Source organism: Maylandia zebra, linkage group LG15, assembly GCF_041146795.1.
Source record: "Maylandia zebra isolate NMK-2024a linkage group LG15, Mzebra_GT3a, whole genome shotgun sequence".
NCBI lineage: Eukaryota > Metazoa > Chordata > Actinopteri > Cichliformes > Cichlidae > Maylandia > Maylandia zebra.
In genome coordinates, this window is record NC_135181.1 from 20,354,938 (window position 1) to 20,375,687 (window position 20,750).

General features: G+C 38.8%; 1 protein-coding gene across 1 annotated transcript in view; it reads left to right on the plus strand.

Moving 5' to 3' along the window:
* man1a1 (mannosidase, alpha, class 1A, member 1) overlaps positions 1 to 20,750 on the plus strand; it is a 165,630-nt gene that overhangs the window by 24,992 nt on the left and 119,888 nt on the right. The window contains exon 2 of the mRNA XM_004550657.3: positions 15,742 to 15,838. Coding sequence (XP_004550714.1) covers positions 15,742 to 15,838 — 97 coding nt within the window. The remainder of the gene's footprint in view (positions 1 to 15,741; positions 15,839 to 20,750) is intronic.

A 20,750-nucleotide genomic window follows, 5' to 3' on the forward strand; every position in this document is an offset into this window, starting at 1 on the left:
TTTATTAGTATTTAAATACATTTTCAACTGGATTGGCTGAAATACAAGATTTCAGTATATAATGGCCAGAAATAACAACATCCATGGTCACCCTCCAAGGGCTCATTCTGAACCAAGAAGAAAACACAGGAAACAGCAAATATTAGATGTGCTGTCTGCAAATGACTTTACTGGATTGCAACTGAAGTACTCCTTGAAAGAAGTCCAGCTTTATTTAGCCAGGGAAGGTTTGACAGGATAATTTGTTCGTCTGTAGCTCAGAAGTTCTTTTTTTTAAAATGCAGAGAAAAACCTCTGAACCCTATCCATTCAACAGAGATTACTAGATACTGTGTCAGATTGTGTGTGTGATAAAGCAGACTGTGTTATTCATTAGTTTTACTTTGTTTTGATATAATAATATCACAAAGATGTCTTGCAAAAACATGAGTTTGACATGAAACTCAGCGATGTTGTGGCTGCTTCTCTTTCATTTAACCTCAACTGGTGCTGCTGATTGTGTTGGGAATAAAGTATTAAACTCAGGATTTGCCAGCAGACTGTGAGAAAGTAGTACAAAACTGACCCATACAGTATATAATTGTTCGAAACACTTAACTGCTTAGGAAATCCCCCCATGATCCCTTAAGACCCTGGGCCCAAGAGAGGGATTTCTTCTTGGGTTTCTGAGCGATGAGGACATGTGAGGAAATGGGGTGGAAAAATGGTGAGGTGGGGAAGTTGTGTCTCAAAGCGGCAGCAATGTCAGGGATTTGTGGGCTGTATTTTCTGATAACTTCCACTGGCACAAAAGCAATTGTGGCTTCCAAGGCATTGTTTTCTGCTTAACTAAGTCAGCACACAGGGGAATTGTCCTGGGAATAGTGCACTGATCTGAGTGACACAGCTCTCTTGTCCTTGGGGCTAATTGCATATGCATTCATGCTGAGTTAGTGCTATCAAACCAGAACTCTGACAACAAAAACCTGTCAGAATTACAGCTACCGTCCTATATCTCAAGCTCAGTTATGATACAGCAAATACAAGAGGGAAGCGCCTCTCGTGCCATACTTATGGTTACATTTATGTTTTTTAGCTGCCAGCTTCTTCTTTGAAAATGCCAGTTCACGCTTATTCTCAAGTCTGAGATGTGCACGACGTGATATGAGCTGAAGTCATCATAGTTCAGACTGTTGGAGTTTTCTATGGCAGCTCTGGATTTTGACTGCAAGAACTCAATTTTCTAACTGACATCTTTGCCCTGCGGCGGTGGTGAAAATTAAATTGTTTTGATCAAGCGTCCAAGTTCTCAAAGTTTTGGAACATCAAGTTCAAACTTTGAACTTGATGAAAAATCATCTTTGTGTCAAAGTTGTGCTTATCATTTTGAGGGTTAAGGCAAAAATCTCAGGGACTAATCATGCTGATGGAGATACTAATAGACTACCACTATTATACCTCTAAAGAAGAGCTTGAGCTCTTTGTTTTATTTTGTTTTTTACTAGGATCTGGTCAATTCTCCCATTCATCTTCACTCATCTATCCTATGTGGGAAAAAGGGCCACTGTACCTTCCTTTCCCCTGCCTTTAAGCTAGTCTTCTTTTGATTGGTTGCCCCTCATAACAGGTTGAAACCTGGGTGGGTGTGGCTTATAGTCTATGGTTTTGAAATAACCATATAAAGCAGGGGTGGGGAACTCCAGACCTTTAGGGCCAGTGTCCTGCAGGTTTTAGATATCACCCTGGGTCAACACTCCTGAATCAAATGATTAGTTCATTACATTACGACTGTTCTCTCCTCTGATCTCTGTTTCCCCATGTCTGCTTGTGAAACTGGAGCTTAGGAGAGACAGTGGCAGTGTCATTAGTTATCCGTGTTGTGTATCTTACTGAAGGTCACCAGTGATGTCAAATGTGCATACTGTATGACCTTTTGGAAGAGTTCCTCTGCTTTATATACAATGATTTCTCTTCATTTCTCATCAGCTTACATAAATTAACACGTGTTACTGTTCCAGATAGTTTTCCTTGTAAATGCGTTTCTGTGAGTTGATGGATAACTTTTATGACAATAAAAAACGGAACACATTATGCTTACTTTAGACAAACTACGTGACTGAAATGATGTTTTACAAATTGATTTCCATGCCATAGAGGGAGCAACTGACTGCCTGGGAGGCACGAATCCATGCTGAAACAAACTCAAAAACACTGCATCATGTTGGAAAATAGTCATCAGTTAAATGAAAATGTGATTTATAGTAAAAGAGTAAAACGATACAAAAACATTTGAATGATCCGTCAGGCCTTGAGGAACAAATGTCTAACTGCTACTCGTCCACAGCTTTTACGCCTTCACACATAAATCCAAATCTTGTTGCTTTCGTGGAGCCTTTGTTTCTTTCATGCTTGGGTCTGGATAAGCATTTTGTGTCACAGGCTTTTACTTTGGTTTGATTGTTTTTTAGTTGCTTTATCACGAAAAATCTGCCCCTTTATTTCACCCATTAAACTGCAGCTCTGTGAGGAAATTGCTGCACCTGGGTTACTGGCCATTATATTTGCGATGCTAATTATTTGTTCCTGCATTCATTTCCATGTCATACATGCATAAAGAAATACTGAAAGTACACTGGCTGCTCAAAAGGCACCCGCAACTGCTTTTATGCTGTGCCTGGATGGCGTCCTTTGAATGGTAGTCAGTGTGAACCACCTAACACGGGTGTTGCTATTAGCTCAGATAATGGCTGCATTGTATTGTATTTAGGTGTGCTGCTTGCATGGTCTTAGTGTTGTGATCAGAGCTTTAACAGCTCCATCTTTTGTCTTCACCCAGTGGACCCATTTTATTTGCCTCTTGAAACTTTTGTATCTCATTTTTCATGTTTTGAACATAATGATTTCCTTCACCAGGCTTTCTGTGTAACGGCACAATAGTTCATACAGTCTTCCGACATCCTCTCTAATATACAACATCTGATTTTAAAACACAAAAATGTTTCATAAAACTTGAAAGCTTTTTGTCGGATCTCCCATGTAAGATAAGGTCATCTCCTTGTGCATGTCCAGTCAGCTTCAAGCAGAGCAGAGTTGTGAGATTGCTCCCTGGAAGTCTTTTTCTTACTTCCATCAACTTTATTTCAAATTGGTGCAAACACAATGGTAAATGGGGTTGGTTGAGGTTGTCCCGACTCAGTGTTGGAGATGCAGTGCCCATTGTGGGGGTTCAAGTTGAAGGCACTACTAGCAGATGATGGCTAGATAGCAGATGATCCAGAACATGAGATCAGCTGAATCTATAAAATGTTAAAGACTTTTAAAATGTAATTTCTAAAGGTCCACTCTGATTTGTGACATAGTATGCATCTGCTTAATGCCAAGTAGCTGCAGTGGCTGTCTGGGCTCAGAGATGGAAATGAGAAGCAATTTTCTATATCCCCAAAATAAATCAGGGGATGGATAACAGACAGATTCCCAGTAAACACTCACAGCCCGATGTGAAAAAAGCGAAAAAGCAAATGCTAGTATTTAACCAAACGTTGACGTGCTTCTCTGCTTTTGCCTTATTGTTTAATATACTGTTTAAAATTTATGATGAATTACTGCCGTTTTTTCTTTTGCTTTCTCATCTCTTACAACTCTACATGCCTTTTTCAGTCAGAAATGTTCCACAAAGGCTTCACCTGCGAAGATATTTTTTTTATTTTAAGACATTTAATGAAAGCCTAAGGTTTGTTCTTATAAGCACCACCCTGCACACCGAGGAGGACCAAGCAGAAAAAGCCTTGCTTATCTGTTTTTACCAGAGGTAAACAGGAAGTTACATATTTAACATAACCGCTGTCACAGAAATAAAAAGAAAAGCAAATTGTATCTGATTTCTGGGTAAGCTCACGTCCCCGGCTGTTTGTGTATTCTGCAGCTATGATCGACTGCTACCAGTGTCTGGCTCCTGTTCATGTTTCCTGCAATTTGTTGGCTTGTAAATAACATAATTGGGCAGGAAATGTTGATCTGAAAATGCTTATAGTAGCAGTTTCACACACACACACACACACACACACCCAAAGTATAGAGGATTTATTCTAGTGAATTCGTGTGATTTGAAAATGATTTGACTCACAAATATCTTATAGTTTAACATTACCTGAAGCTAAAGTCACACCAAAATTAATTCTTGAAGCATAAATGACTTTTTGTGAGAGCCCAACAACTTCAGATATTTGGAGCAGGTACCAATAGAGTTCAGGAATACCAATTTTGTCAGCTGTGGTGCTACCCTGCTGCATGCACTATGCACTGAAGGCAGTTATTATGTTTTCTCTGTGTATTTCTCATGCTGTCGTATTTGAGGGTCTTCAGCTTACAATATAAAGCACCCTGGGTGTAATTTGGCCATATAAATAAAACTGGACTGAATCTATGCCAGTTATATCAGTTACGGTCTTTAATAATTTCTGTGTAAAGAAAGGCTTACCTCTATCTCACAGTGCTGGATATATTCGAGGGGAGAATTTGTTTGTGTTCATGTTTGTGGTGTCCACATACGGTTGGGTTTTCTCATGTCCTTATCTACCCGACAACCATCAGGTCACCTAGCTTTCTCTGATCTCACATTCACAGTCGCTCTCATTTGCACAAGCCACCTGTTACAGGGCGTTGGCACAAGCATCTCCGCAGAGAGATGCCGTCGGAGGATTCGGTTTCAGCTTCGCTTTCACCACAGCAGCCCCGGTGGGAGCGCGCACACACAGACGCACACCCACACCCCCATCTCTTTCACAAAACCTGTTTTACACACATTCCCTCAGTTACAGAATACTAAAGAGACCCTAGAGCAAAGAGGGTCATTAACCCCATATCTTTGCACAGCAGTTAATGATTTCCCACAAAGTGTGTGTACAAATAGGAGTAAAATACACACACCGGGGACTTTTAAATAAGGCCTCCATGGACTTCTGCACCCCATCGCTCACCTGTAGCAACACTTGCTTGTGCTTTATGTCATTGAAATGCTCTTTGGCATGCTGCTCAGTAAGCAGCTGTCAGACTTGGAAAAAGCTTCTCTTTTGAGTTGCTGTGGGAAATCCAATTTTTCCATTATAGATGTATTTTTGAGAACTTCATGCCCACTTTGATGTGCTGTCCTTATTGTTCTGAAGGTGAAATTCTTCTTAGTGGAAGAAATTTGGAAAAATGTTATCTTTTTAAGCACAATTTCTAAACATACTGATTTTAAAAAGAAATAATTCAAATCTTCTGGAGTCAGTGAAGTAAAGCATAAAATCTCACAGTGTTAGTGTGAAGAAATATATGTTGAATTCTCCAGAGTTGGAAGTCTGACCATATTTAAAGTGATTTGCTTACCATGCGTAGCGAGCTGTAGTTGAAGCTAGGTCCCATTGGTAGTCACTTCATTTGCTTTCCTCAAGGTTGAGATTTGTTTAACCCACCCGAAGGTTACTTTACCTGACACTGCTAAACACTGCTCTGGTTGCCACATTGCTTCCTGTGTGGACACTGATTTTGTATCAGGTGTTGATGTTGAGTGAGCCGGGCCAGTGAAACTCCACTTTCTGGCGTTGTACAAAAGTTACACATTTAATCCCGAGGTATAAGAAAAAGAAGTTGAGTTAAAGAAATGCTGCTGCTAGTGAATGAAAGACGTCTGTCAGCATTGACTCTATGGGCTTCAATTGTGAGGAAAAAAAGTGTAAAATAACAGGAAGTTCTGGTACGCACACTATCCTGTAATTATAAAACAACATTTTTGCTTTTTTTGTTTTTAAAACTGTGGAACCACTGTAACAAAAAACTATGGGCACGGGAAAGATGTATATTAGAAACAAGCTGTAAAACTAATGAAAACAGAGTTAAAAGTCCAAAATTTGTGCACTTCTTCAGACTTTCCAAAGGTGGAGGCTTTGGAGTGCTTAGAGGATTTTTTAAATTATCATTGTGAACTGTAATATTTAGGAGCATGGGTATAGATCAATATTAATGCAACTTTTAGTCTTTTGTCAAATGTTTAAAACAAATAAACAGAAAAAAAATTCTCCAGAAATCTACGTATGCAGCCAGATCTGGACACCTGGCACCTCCTTCCTTGCAAGGCTGATGAGGTTGTTCTTGTCCGTTTACCCAAACAGTATCCCCACTTCTTAAAATTTTTTTAGTTTTCTCTCATTGTCACAGTCTTTCTTATGACCTTTTGCATTATGGTGTAACCTTACTTTCTGGTTTTGCCTTCATGTTCCTCAGTATTTTCCTTTTCTGGGTTCTTCCTGTCCCGTTTACCTTCGTGGTTTGCTCTTTTCTTTATTTTGAAGGTTACGTGCTCGTGTGGCTTTGTGCTTTCGCTTTCCACCTTTGTTCCCTTTCCAGCCATTATTATGTTATATTATCTCTTTCCCTAATTATTGACGCACCTTTGTCACATCTTCCTCTGGTTCTCGTGTCTCTGTTTTTTTGTGCACTTCTGTGTCTTATTCTTTGATTATGTTATTTAGTGTTTTCCTGCCAACACGCTGCGCTCCTTTGTTATTATTACCAAGAGTTTGTGACTCTCTGTTTGTGTTTCAATTTACTTTGTGAACCTTAGATTTGGATTTGGGGTTATCAAATCAAACATATTAATGAATGTAAGATGCTTGATAGTTGCCTTTTCTCTTTTTCTAGGTAGTAGAAAACTTTCAGAGTGTTTTTGTGTGTAATCCTTAGAAGTTGATGAATAGGCCTTTATGACTTAGAAGGCTAAACGCTCTGGAGTTATTTTGTATTCATACTCCTTAAAACCCAGAGGTCACCTCTTGTTACTTATGCTTACGCATCTCTGTTTGTTTGCATTGCACTCTCTGTCATTTATCCCAGTTATATTTCTCTCCTTGTCTGAAGGAGAGAAGTGACGTCAGAGTGTACAAATCAGATCCCCACCTCTTTTAAAGCCAAATGACCAAAGACAGAATTTATCGGAAAGGAAAATGGACACTCAACCTGTTAATCCCCTGCGAACTTAAATACTCACGAGTTAGTTTTTAGAAATAAAATCTTCTGAAATTTCATCAGAATTTCAGAGTCGGTCATTAAAATTAAGTTCGAAGTTTGAATTGAGCTTCGAGAAGAACATACCGTGACCGAATTGCGCTCCGTTTTTGTCACTCGGTGAATGGTTGCTGTGAGTGTTTTGTGTTTGTACTACATTCTGATGCGTGTTGGCATGCTGTAACACTAATTTTCCTCCATTAGTTGTCCTGCTGACAGGAAACTGTTTTACGCAGGCAAGGTTCTGGCTCTGTGTGCGGATCTGCGGGTTTGTGCTTGTATTATATCAGTGAACACAGCTCGGATATTGAAGCAAATCAATAAACGGAGAGGGGAGGTGGAGCAGGGGGGACAGTGGTGATTGTCAACACTTTTCACACAACCTTTTTTTCTTTTTGTAGAAAATAAGCTAATTTTTGGTCTCTGTGTGTCCGCGTGTGCATGTGTCTGATGTTTTGTGTTTGTGTATCTGCATGCTCTCAACAAGAACAGGTGTGTGTATACTTCAGATCTTCCAGCTAGACTGCACTTGATGATAGTGCCCTAGAAAACCATTGCACCTTAAACACAGAGCCAATTAGCATGGAGCTGTTGTGTGTCTGAAATAGCTTCAGCCACCATATCCACCGGTCAACCTCGAAAATCCCAGGCAGTTAATCCAATTAAAGTCAACACATAGGGATCCTGGACATTTAATCCAATAAGAGTCAACACACAGGAATGTTTTAGTAGTGAGAGCTACGATATGAGCCAACCGGTGATTTAGAACACTGGTTGCATGTTATTGGCTCAAATTTATAATTGTGACCGTTTACTGTGGTGATATCATGGTTCCAAATCTCTCACTTACTGGCAGATTCTTATGTTTTCAAGGGTTGAGTAACAGTCCCACTTCAATTCACCCCTTATGTTATTACAGCAAATCTTTGGTTAAAGGGCTCTTCCTTTTGTCAACACTGTTAACAAAACAAAACTGGTGAGAGCACACAGTCTTAATAAAACTTTTACACACATCTTAGCTTAAAGCACATTGTAAACACAAATAGCACGTATTTTCTGTAATAACATGTTTACAGTACAGACAAAACTGGTCAAGTACCAGAAGTCAACAAGTTTCCATTATTGTGGTGAGGGCTCCATACTCCATACACTTTTGCATGCAAGCAGACAATAATCCTAATTTGACTTTTAATGTAGTTTTGATAGTTATTTATAGGAAATTAGGCAGAACCAGTGCTGATCTCAGCTGCTTCAACAGAAGCAGCATTGGACTCAAGCTATATGCAAAGTAGACAAGCATTTACTTCATAAAGAGTGCCCTACCTGAGACCAAACGCTTTGCGTAGATTTCCTGGACATGCAGAGGACCAAGATGGCTCTATCAATTAACATACTTTGATCTCAATAACAAGATCAAGGAAGGTTTCTGTTACGAGTCGGCAGTATCCGAGTGACTGGAAAGTGCATATATAAGATGGCTGTAGTCACCATGAAGATTTTTGCATTTTGAAGTATCAAAGTTAGCATTTTGTCTACTGCCATCCTAGTTTTATGAAGCTAAAAGTTACAGTATTTGGATTAGAGAATTAGGTGCCAAGTTAGCAGCTAACATTAGCATGCTTGGTTTTCTCGCTGCACGGGTGCTTCAAATAGACATGCAAAGTAATAAACTGGTCTGTCTCTACTAAACAAACAGCCAAGGTATTTGTTAGGTAATTTCATTCAAACACTGCTTTTACTTTTACACAATGAATTCAGAGGGAATCCATTAGAATTTCAGGGCTATGCTATGTACATGCTATCTAGTGACTAAAACTGAAACAATAGCAAAAGGAGCCTTTGGTAATAATGTTAGTTAGAACTGATCCCAGGGTTTTAAGTGAGCCAATACTGATCATGTGGAGTAAAACGTGTGTTTGAGTGGATCTTTTAATGTGACATGCATATAGGGGCAGTAATTAGCAGCTTCAGTAGCTTTAATTTAGGGGGGGTTAAATGGAGCACGGCTATCACCTCACGTCCTTTAGATGTGCGTGGGGGAGGATATCAGAATGAAGTGCCATTTGTCATGTGTTTGTGTGTCTACTTAAAAAAACAACACATTTGACTATTCTTGAACCAGCTTAAAGTCCATGGATGAATAAGAGACTATGTGAATGTGGCATACTTGAGTGAGAGATGCACATGGAGCACATGAGACAGGAGATGAGTGTAACACTAATTAGGCCGCCTCTATTCCAGCAATGCTATGGCATATTTTCCCATGCAGGGCTCTCTAATAACCAGTTGTTCTGTGGAAAAAGCTTTAAATCAGAGGCTATTCATGCACAAGCCTCTTCTGCCTGCATGATGTAACCTGCCTAAGACCCAAACTGAAACGTTGTCAGTCATCTGAACAATGCGAATAAAAGAATGAAAGCAGAGTTTTATTCCTCTTCTGCCGTGCACAGCTCTTGTTGCCGTCGGTATCATCATGCTTTTAAATCACCACAGATACACCGCTTCCTTCAGCAGAAACATTCATACCTTTCTCCTACAGTTGTAGTCCTAGCATGTTACTTCCTATATTTCCAGGCTTTTGCCTGACAAACAGTAACAGTAAGGGTCTCTAACCTTGTAATAAACTCTTAGTCTTTTATTTTTATTAAAAAATATATATATTTCTTAGCTTTTGGTTTTTTTTTTTTTTTAAAAAGGAGGAATAAATAACTTTAGGAAATTCCACTGTTAAGAGATATTTAAAAAAAAAAAAAATATATATATATATATATATATATAAATAAAAGATAGCTAGGAGTTGTTTGAATTTGAATTGCTGCTAGTTGTTTTAGTTTTTTACTGAACAAAATATATTTTAGTCAAAAAGTGTGTCACCTTGGAGCAAAACATTGATTAATAACTGAGAAAGCTGATTGGTTCTTAACATAAATCTCTTGGAGCCTTGTTGCCAGCCCGTTTCATTCTGAAACCTGTTGGCCTGAAACCAGCAAACTGAAGGCAGGTTTTTTCAGAAATGTTTCCAGATCTTGTTTTAATTGTTTGTTTGTTTTTTAAATATAAGATGTAATATAGTGAAACTTCTTGTTTCACTATATATATATATATATATATATATATATATTTCCATCTGTGGATAATCTCACATATATATTAGGCTTCTTTCATGTGCGTGGTTGTGTTGTAGCAGTGGGGAAACCGCTTTTCCTGGATTCTTGCTTAAAGTCCTGCCTGACCGACTTCCTAATTGGCTGTCTCGTTGTTTGACTGCTTTACCAGCTGACTTTGCTAACTTTCCCTGGCAGCCAGTCACACTGACCGAGTGCCTCGTTGACCTGTTGGTTTGCTGCCTGCTGCGGTCATTTGTGTCCGCCGTTAAAAGTGATCACAGTTAATTGTTGATACTCTGAGTGAGTGTGTGTCCTTGAGTGAGCTAGCTGTCAGTGAGTCAGCAGCAGCTACAGAAGTAGCTTTCTCACTCAGATCTGTTCACCACAAGCATGCATGCAAATGAGTGCACTCATACATGCATGTACGCTTGAATGTGAGCAGTGAAAGAAGGGTGTGTTGTACAGAAATTCACTTCAGCTTGACTGAATGCAAAGTTTGTACTGCACTTATATTTAGGTGTATAAAGATGGCAGTGTGGTGCATGTGGAAGGGGGGCATGATGTTTGCTGTTGGTTACGATGCAATAGCAACCTCTCTGTGATGAGAAAACAGTCATTTAGAGTGTGTGTTTGTGTGTGGGAAGACTTACTGTTTCAAGGTGGAGGATAACGGGGCTTTAGTGTGTCTAATCTGCAGCTAGGTTCTAAAAAGATCCGGGACAGCGCTACATAACCTGGATTAGTTGAACGGACGCAGGCAGAGCTGGAGGAGGAGCCACATCCGAGACTGAAATAAGTGTTAGGGTGTTAAATTGGAAAGCAGCGTTCACATTGCAATCAAGCCCCGGCCAGCGCCAGATTAAAATGAGATGGAACCTCAATGACTCCCACTGGGGAATCAGGTGGTTTCAGCAGCAGATAATGGGACTGAGCGGAGGAAGATGTCCCTTCACACAGGGAATTGAGCGATGTGTGGATTTAGCACAGATGAGGCAATCAATCAGCCACAGTCATAACTGGAAGAGAGAATAACATTAAGTAAAAAGCTGCTTTTCCACATGATTGATATGTTTGTCTTGATGTGTTCAAATAAACAAAATATTATTAAAAATTTACAAATGGAAAGAAAAAAATATAATCACCCTGAATGTCGACAGCATTCCTGCAGATCTTCAAAAGCTCTTGAAATTCAAGGTGCATCAAAAAGAATAATACAATTTAAGTAAAGTAATGGACAAGTTTTAAAATACATGAAAGAGTATGAAGCCAAATGTAAAGTTTTACATATGATACAACTCTTCCCATACTCGAGCAAAGTCTGAAGTAACTGCACTTTTTTCCTTAACTTGGGAGGAAACAAATAGATGCTTTTAGTTAAGGTTACATTTTGTTTGTTACTGTTATAATTGCAACAAGAACTACAGCAATTAGAATTTTAAATGACACAACTACATCAATAACAACTACAACAACTGAAGTTGCCTAAGGCTATAATCTGGCATATTTACATTTCTTAAGATGTTCATTAATAGTTATTGTCCCTCTTTTTTATTTAAAAAATGAAATAAATAAAGTAGCTACAACAATACCTAGAACAAGTACAGCAACATCTGGAAAATCAACAGCAATATTCTATTTCTAGAACAACTGCAACCAATAACTATAACAACAACACTACAAAGACTAAAAATAACTTGAACACGTACAGTATTACCTAGAAACATTATTTATAGATTACTTTTCTTAACAAAGATACAGAGAGCTTCACAGACAGAAAATTCAAATAGTAAGACATACCAGAAATAATTAAAAGCAGAAAAGAACAAAAAAGTCAATTCACATACTGAGAAATCACTTCTTGTTTAACACGTTTTAAAAGAAAATAAAGAAATTGTCACTCAAAGCGGTCGGCTCCATTTCTCAGATCAGGTCAGGTGTAAATTCTTTGTGCTCATGATAAACAGATGCCATTCCTATAAACCAAACAACAGCATTTAGACAGTTTTATGATGTTGTTTCTGGACTAAAGCAGACAGGGAAGACACTGGGATTAAAACACTTAGCATGGCTAGAATTAGGATTGTTCTACCATGGAGTTTTCTGTTTTTCTGTATTTTGGTCTTAAAAAGGTACTGAAAAAATCTTTTGTTTGTTTATACTCTGTACCCCAGATACCCTGCTTTTTTCATGACTTTTTTAGGACCTTTTCTTGTTTTTCTGAATAAATTTCGACTTTAAATTCAGGTCTGTCTAAACAGACTTTTAAGCTCGATTCAGAGCTTAAAATTTCACAGTGCTCCTTTTTATTTTTGGGAAACATGATCAGTGAGCATCTTCAATAAGAGATAATTAAATCTGATATCAACTCAGTCCATTACACTTGTAATTAGGGCTGCCACAATTAGTCGAGTAGTCACGATTACGTCGACTATCAAAATCGACTGATTTAATAGTCGACGCGTCGTTTGAAGCTTTGTAAGATCACAAAAGACGCAGGAATAAGTAGTAGAATTTAAGAGTGTAATAACGGACTGAAACAGAAGATGGCAGCACTGCATGTACAAGGATGCCAGCTGCCATTAAACCACAAAGAAGTAGCTCTGTCCCAGAATTCATAGCGCAGCCCAGCTCAGTTTCCAACAATGGCGGCATCTAGTTAGTTTTAATATTACTCTTATTATTCTTTCTGGGTCACAAAATAAACTTTTAACATATTTTTAGGTGTAAACCTCAAATATCAGCTCAGTTTATCAAAACACCACATATTTTCAAAATCGCTCCGACGTTTGTTACCCACTAGTTCGATAGCTAGCCGGGGGCAAGGCTTACTAGAGCCTGAGAGAACACCGGACTCCCGGCAAATCGTTTTCAAACCCACCGTGGTCTTTCGCTACTCAGGTTAAACATATACAAGTCACTTAGATAACTTAAAAATGTTATTGTTTGGCTTTTTGTTTGTATTTTATTTGTTCCTGAGTAAATCGGTTTGGCTGAGATTAAAGTTATAGTTTTTACACAGCTGAATAAACGTCAAGCAGACAACTGATTATCAGAAGTGTGAGATGCTCGAGAATTTACTCCAGTGTCCTGTTATATTTTAGATAGCAAGGAGTTTGTTAAACTTCACCGAAACAATCTGCAAATTTCATTAAAATTTAATGAACTATCATCTTGTCTTTATTTTTAGTTAGCACATACCTTAAACACTTCAAGCTGTAAGCTAATGATAGTTACATAAGAGCAGATGCATGCTGGTGCAATAAGCTGTACGCTGTGCGTCCAATGGATGCATGATCTGATTAGTCGACTAATTGCAAAAATAATCGGTGACCAGTCGACTATCAAAATAATTGTTTGTGGCAGCCCTACTTGTAATTAACCAAAGAAAATCTTCATTGACTGGTTGGAGAGTGGGAATAATTTCAGTCTGTTGGTTGCAGAGAAAATCATTAAATCATTAGCCCATTTTGATGAGAGACACAGCTTGACAGCTGGAGCCCGTGAAGCTTTGGCTCGAGGTTTTGTAAAAGAACTTGACCAAACATACTTAGAGATGTTTGGATGTTCGTGTGCTCAAAGTTAAAGCCGCAAGTGTTCAACACAAGCTTTGACAGAATACCCAAACACTGACAAGTTAGCTTAATGTTTTCTGCCTGCAATATGAAAATAGCTGCTCACTGCTGAAAATTCAATATATTAACATAAAAAAAAAAAACAGGTTTGTCATAGATCAAGTTAAAGACAATTCTACTTCATTTTATTTGAATGAAATGTTCCTCCCTCCCTCACTGAGTACACATAACACGAAGTAAAAAAAAAAAAAAATAGAAGTCAAGTTTGTTTTACAGTCTTGCCTATCAGTCTTTGTTCTCTCTTCTTATTTCAGCTGTTGCTCTGTCTGATCTCTTTTGTGTTCACGTGTTTATCGATAGCTTGCATGAGTTGACTTTTGTAATCCAAACACATTATATCAAAAGGCTGGACAGAGAACAAGGGATGAAAATGCTAAAAATCTGTTAGAAAGTTGGATACCTTGTCAACTCCCAAGTAAATGTTGAGTAAGCATTAAAAAAGCTACAGGGAGCAGTCTTGGTGTACGATGGCCAAAGTTGTCAAAAGCCCGGGGTCTATTCAGTACGCCCTGTTTTCTTTTTTTTTAAAGCAGTCTGTACCAACCTGCTGCAATAAGTAATGAGTCAGTTTCGGAAAGACTTCTGAAAGGAGCTGCATGATAAAACCTGTGGATGATACAGCACTGATGAGAGCCCTGATTTAAATATCCCTGGTTGTAGTCAATACATGGTTCAGATATCCAGAGACTTCTGAAGCAAAACCTTTTCCATCTGTGGATAATCTCACAGATGCAGAATTTATTTCCCTTAACAGTGACGGGGAGATTAAACAGGCACGATGGTTATGCTATGTTACTCACTGGTCCTGATTATTTTCCCAGAAGGAAAGTTGTTCTTTTATTATAATGGTGTTTCTTGAAATCTGGCGCTGCAGTCTCAGACTTCCTGAACAGAAACTTTTATTGTATGTTTGAAGGGCAAGAATGACAACATGTGCTAACGAGACACATTGTCACCCTCCTATGAAGTTTTTTCCCTGCTGTATTTGTCATGTATTTGTCAGTCATGTGTCCAGATAAGACCGACAAAAACAAATCTCTGAATATCTTTTAAAATTTTGATTGAGGGAACGCCACAACAGATAATGTGATTCATTATATTCATTCATGAAGCTCTAGACCTTTGAGACCGTACCAAATAGAAGGACTTGCCCTAAATATAAAAATCGTTTTACAAGAGAGCTTTTGGTCAACAAGATGTGACTGAGAGGAAGTAAACCTCTCAGGGTTTCCTAGATGAACCTGTGGAAGGATCATTAAGGTTTGCCTGCAGCTGCCTTTATCCCCAGATAGCTCAGGGCCCCTCGTGCTGTTTGCATTATGCAATAATTTACTGCTGGCTTTAGCTCTGTGTAGCTACAGTTGACCAGAGGCTCCAAAAACCTCCAAACTGCCTGATCAGGGAGTAAATCCTTACACGTGTCCCCACTACCATAACCCTTAACTTTTAAAGTTTAAGGAAATCCTCTATAAATAAAAGACACCTTACTTTAAGTTGAATAAATACACAATGAATAATACTAGCAGGCAGTCCACATTACAGCATTGCCCAAAACAACTCTGACTATGATTTTTTTTTTTTTTTGAGTATCCATTATTTTTCTCAACCTTCAGTGACGTTAATCTGAAGAACTTTGGGTCTTGGAAAGTTGGCTGATTAAATCAAGACATTGTGCTATGTCAGCTTGAGCAGTGGGAATATCTTTCCGACAACCATTGATTGAATTTGGGGTAGTTGATGTCAGTTGCAGCTCTGTATTTATTCATGCATGTGCTGGATATTTTTTAGGGTAGTTTAGAAACGCATAGTTAAACGTACAGGCTGATTCACCGAGTGAAAAACGAGCCTCATCGCTCGGTTAAAATGATTTGATTCTGTTGTTACGGCTCACAGTTTATTGTCCCGTTTAACTCTCTTCATTTCTCATCTTCTCCTCCTCCCTCTCCCCCCCTCCTACCCCTCCTCTTCCTCTCCCCTGTCAGATGATGAAGCATGCGTGGGACAGCTACAAGCAGTACGCCTGGGGTTCCAACGAGCTCAGGCCTGTCTCCAAGCACGGCCACTCCAGCAATCTATTTGGTGAGTGAAAGACCACGTATGTGTGCACGCCCAAACACGTGCACACCCAAACACACACGCACGCACACGCGATTGATCTCTTGTCCCTGCCACCAGCAGCCTTGGCCTTTAGATTAGCAGCCAAATTGGCCGTCAGTTAGAGTCATCCATCTACACATGCCTCTAAATGTCAACTTTATCATATATTTATATTCTGTTTGTGCTTCTTCCCAGTTGTCAGTGTCTGTGCTCGTAATGAGTACGGTGATGCGGGGTGTTTTATTCTCTCTGTCTTCTTTTTTTTTTGTTTTGTTTTTCCCTCTCCTCGGTTTCACACTTTTGTAACTCTTCTCTGAAAGTCTTAATTGTCTGTCAGCCTTTCAGTTTTGAGGCTAGAATTACCACCTCTTGGTTGAATGTCTCCTCTCAGATCTGTCAAGTTTCAGTTTACATCCATGTCTCTCCACACTTAGAATACATGCAGTGAAGACTTTGAAGCAATTAAATAGGTGGGCACCAGAGATTAGTGTCACCAATTCAATAGCAGACTGAATGTGAAATATGATCCTTTCTGTTCCTTAGTGATAGTGGTAAATAAAGGCCAAAATAATGCTTTATGGCAGTCTCTGACCTTTCTCTTATGAGTCTGCTCAGTTCAGTTTTATTTATATAGTGCCGGTTCACAATAAATATGTCAGACCTACAGTATTAGAGATAAAGCACAAAGAGACAATCACCTCAGACCAGAACTCTGTAATGCCTCTTATTTTTTTCATTTGTATTTAGAAAAAAGACCCAGAGCCAATTTTATCCTATTAGTTTTTGTGCAAAATTTTTACCATAAGTACCATATACATTTTTGAGTTACTACCAGAAATATTGTCAAAATTCTCACATGTAATCCTGACCTTTGACTATCATAGAATAGAATAGAATTCAACTTTATTGTCATTGCACATGCACAGGTACAGGGCAACGAAATGCAGTGTATGCAATCTAATCCAAATGAACACAAAGTAGTACAGTGATAGTAAATGTATTTATATTGCCCCCTTTAAGATTCAGATCACAAGGTCCTTTACATCAAATGCAACCCCAGAAAAAAACCCCAAACCCCCCGCAATGAAACTGAATGTCCCAGCGCCAGTTTAAAAAGATGAGTCTTCAGCTGCTTTCTGCTCGAGTCCGTCGTAGATTGGACGGCAGAGAATTCCTAAAATTGCAAATTCCCTCTAATCTTTAGTTTCTTAGTGTACATTAGTGTACCCTGATCAGACCTAAGAGCTGCTAACATATCGCTGCACAGATCTTGGCTGCGTTTAACTGGACTCAGAAAGACAGTATACTGACAGTATACTGCTACTGATGATAACACATTTAAAAATAGGTATATGATAATATTGCAAACAATCCAGTGGCAACACAGTTATAGTTACATCCTCACTACTAAGTTCATCACAGCTCTCTTCTCTTGATTGATAGCACTTTAAAAACAATTCTTCATTGCAATCTTTCAATAAAAATGGTCATTATCTATACTGTATATTCTTTTAGCCATGCTAGTCATACAATGAAAATCTGAACTGTGACAGCTTTATTAATGTTAAATGGAAGTGAAGCATACATCATTTCTGCAGGTGTTTGTGTGAGCTCTGTCTGTATGCGCCACGATAACTTTAATTAATTGCGACCGATTGAATAAACGGGAGCAGAGACTGTGTTTTTAATTTAAGATCTTTCTCTCTTTTGTCCTAATAACCCCAGGGTGTTTGTTTGGAGTCCTTTAGCTGTGCATATGTAGGTGGTGTATGACGGTTTAGTGTGGGTTTGTATTGTGAGCTTTTGATAAGATGACAGCCCCATGTGACAGAGGTAGCTGAGCCTCTTCTGCTGATAAGGTTTATGCCACGATACTCTCTAGCTTGATCTGGTTTGAAGTTTTCCTGCACTCTTGCATTTTTTTTCTTTAAAAGTTGCCCTCTAATGTCACGGTGCAGTGAAGGCTTTTCATTTTTAATTCCCTCGATAATTTCAAGTAAACTCCCTGTAATTAAGAAAAGAATGAATGTTAAATGGGTGTGTCAGCTGAGTGGAAGGAAACTGAATAATTGAAGTGTTGTTTAAACTGATATTAATTAATTATTTTTTCACTCAGAAGCAGCTGTAAAAGCTGTAAACACAACAGTGACGCGTAGATTTAACATCTAGTGGGTGTTTGTCAGTTTGCCCTCTTCGTTCCTAGGGTGGTGTAAAGCTTTAACAATCAACCTGTATCCCCTCCCGTCAGATCTATCTGTTTTGGGGCAATATTTCCAGTTGTTGGTATATAAAGCGGACTATGTTATGTGGATCCGGTGCATAAGTAGGACACGGCAAAGCTATTGCATGCATTTAGTACTCCTTTTCCTCTGTTTTTATATTTTGAGGTTATTTTCCCTTAATATTGGCTTTAAAAATCAAAGCTAGGAGCAAAAGATGCTAATATACTCTGCTGAGCTGAGACTAACCAGATAGATTACATAAGGAGAAGACATGGCGCTCAAAGATTCCTGACCTGGAATCTATGGGAGGATTCTGCAGCGCAGATGGAGGGAGAAGTCTAACTTCATGTGAAGGTGGATTAAAAAAACAAAACTTTTTAAAACCTTATTTTGGGGGACACTCTGCAAACTTTTGAAGAAGTTTTCATCCGATTCGACTGATTCTATACATGCAGTTTTCAAACCCTGACGACAATTGAAATAAATTTAACTTAACCTAGAAGAAGTGCCTGAGGTAGTTTAATGGCTGCTGGGTTGCCTCTGGAAGGTCTTGTGGGGTAAACTGCAGATTTGGCTTCTCAACTACAGCTGGTTTCATAATATATTGAGAAATTATTCCACTGTTAAAAATGTGAGACAGTGAGAGGGGTTTTAAATTGTAATTGTAATTTCCTATTTGTTTTAAATAAAATAAGTTGTACTTCCTCAGGAATGATATTTTGGCCAACGAGTGCTATTTCTGAATGAAATAAAAACCTGGTACAGTTGTGAATATTACTGCACCACTTGTCCACAACTGTTTTGTTCTGTTGCATTACATTTACAGGAGCTGTGGTTATTTCGTTTTTTTCTGCACACAGTTTTATGCAGAGTATAAAAAAATAAAGAAAGTGAGGTTTTCTTGCTCCTTCTAAGCAGAACTTCTGAAATTTTTCTGTTCTATTCTGTTCTATTAGCAAAAAAAGACAACCAGAGATTGGCTCTTATTTAAATATTTGGCCGGAAATATAAATCGTAGCATATCAAATGTAGACTTGGCCCTGTAAGACAGTGTTTTTCATTTTAGATTATGCCACTTTGAGTTTTTGCCTCACAAACCCCCCTCAAAGTCTTTTTCAGTACACAGTCAGGAAGATTCGGAGCTAATTTTTAATGATTGCCTTCTTATGTTTAATGAGGAAATTCAATCAGCTTTGTGTAAATTTCATCTACAGTTTCATTACTGAAATTTATCAAACGTAAACGTAGGACTAGGGAGGAAGCTGCTGTGTGAATATTAATTGTCAGATCACCTCTTAGAGTTGGTCTTTCTACGTGTTTCTCTCTTTCTCTATCCGTCCCTGTGTCTGTGTGATAGAAAAGTAAATAGGTTTTAGTTGGTTGCTCCAGTAGACCCACTTCCATCAGTAAATAAGACAGCTTGGCCCCAGGGCCTTGTCACTGCCTTTTCCAGCTCCTATAGAACATGATGTAGGACGATGATATTAGCCTGACCTGAAATATTATGCAATGAAGCCACACACCTAAGGCTGCTTCCATGATATATATACTCTTACTTGGATTGCTGAGTCAAACTAGCCAGGAGAGGTGTCAATTAGAATGATGACAATGTCCTCTCAAAATCAACAATAAGAGCACAAGAAGTATTACGAGACCTACTCTGTGTTTTCCTCGAGACAGGATTTAAAGGATTATAAATTACTCATGGTTATTCTTTGCCTAATACCACTTAATGTTAATACACTTTAGCGTGTTGCGTAAGCGTGACAACTGTCAGAGGGATAAAAATGAAACTTCCAGCTGCCCGTTTTATTTTGGTGGTGTTCGACTTTCTGGCTCAGAAATTGTCACAGCGGGTTTGAAACCAACGGTGGTTTAAACCTTTCCGATTGTCCCATTTATAATAAATGTTAGGACTGCAACTTTAAATGATTGTAATATTGTTCTGCCTCCAAAATCTTTATTAGCCATCCATAATGTTGTGCATGGTACTGTCAAAGCACAATATAGATCATTGTTCAGGAGTTTAAAAAAAATATACAATAAATTGACATTCTGATCCTTTTTTGTGAGTTGGGCTCATGTGGGTCTAAATATGTGTTTTTGAACAGTGCGATGTCTTGGATAACGCACATTTTATTTCTGTCAAGCTGCTCCAGATGGGGTGGTTCTACTTTGGGGAAAGTTGGATGCGTCTCCTCTGTGGTCACTCCCTGAAGCAACAAAACTCCTTGGTCTCAGACGCCAGCTGTGCTGTCAGCTGTTTCCACTGTATCGAATGTGTTTGGCTGGATGTTGCGGCACTTTTGGGATGTATTGCAGTGCTTTTGTTTGTCCGCGTAAAAATCTTAGTGTACAAAATTTGAAGAGCTTGAAAAAAGAGGGCAACTGGACTTCTTTGAGTTTTGTGAAGACGTGTCAACTCTCATCCAACCCAAAAGACCAGGCCTCTCAGTCTTCTGGGGACCTTTGATAACACTGTGATGGCTTCTGCAGTCTTTTATGCAGTGGTCTGCTGGGAGGTGGCAGCACAGAGAGGGGCAGGAAAGAACTTGTAGACTGAAGAGGGCCAGCTCTGTCCTGGCCTGTCCCCTAGACTAGACCGCAGAGGAGGAGGGGGGAATGAAGTTTAGCCAACCTAATGTCCATTATGGACAACACCTCTCATCCCT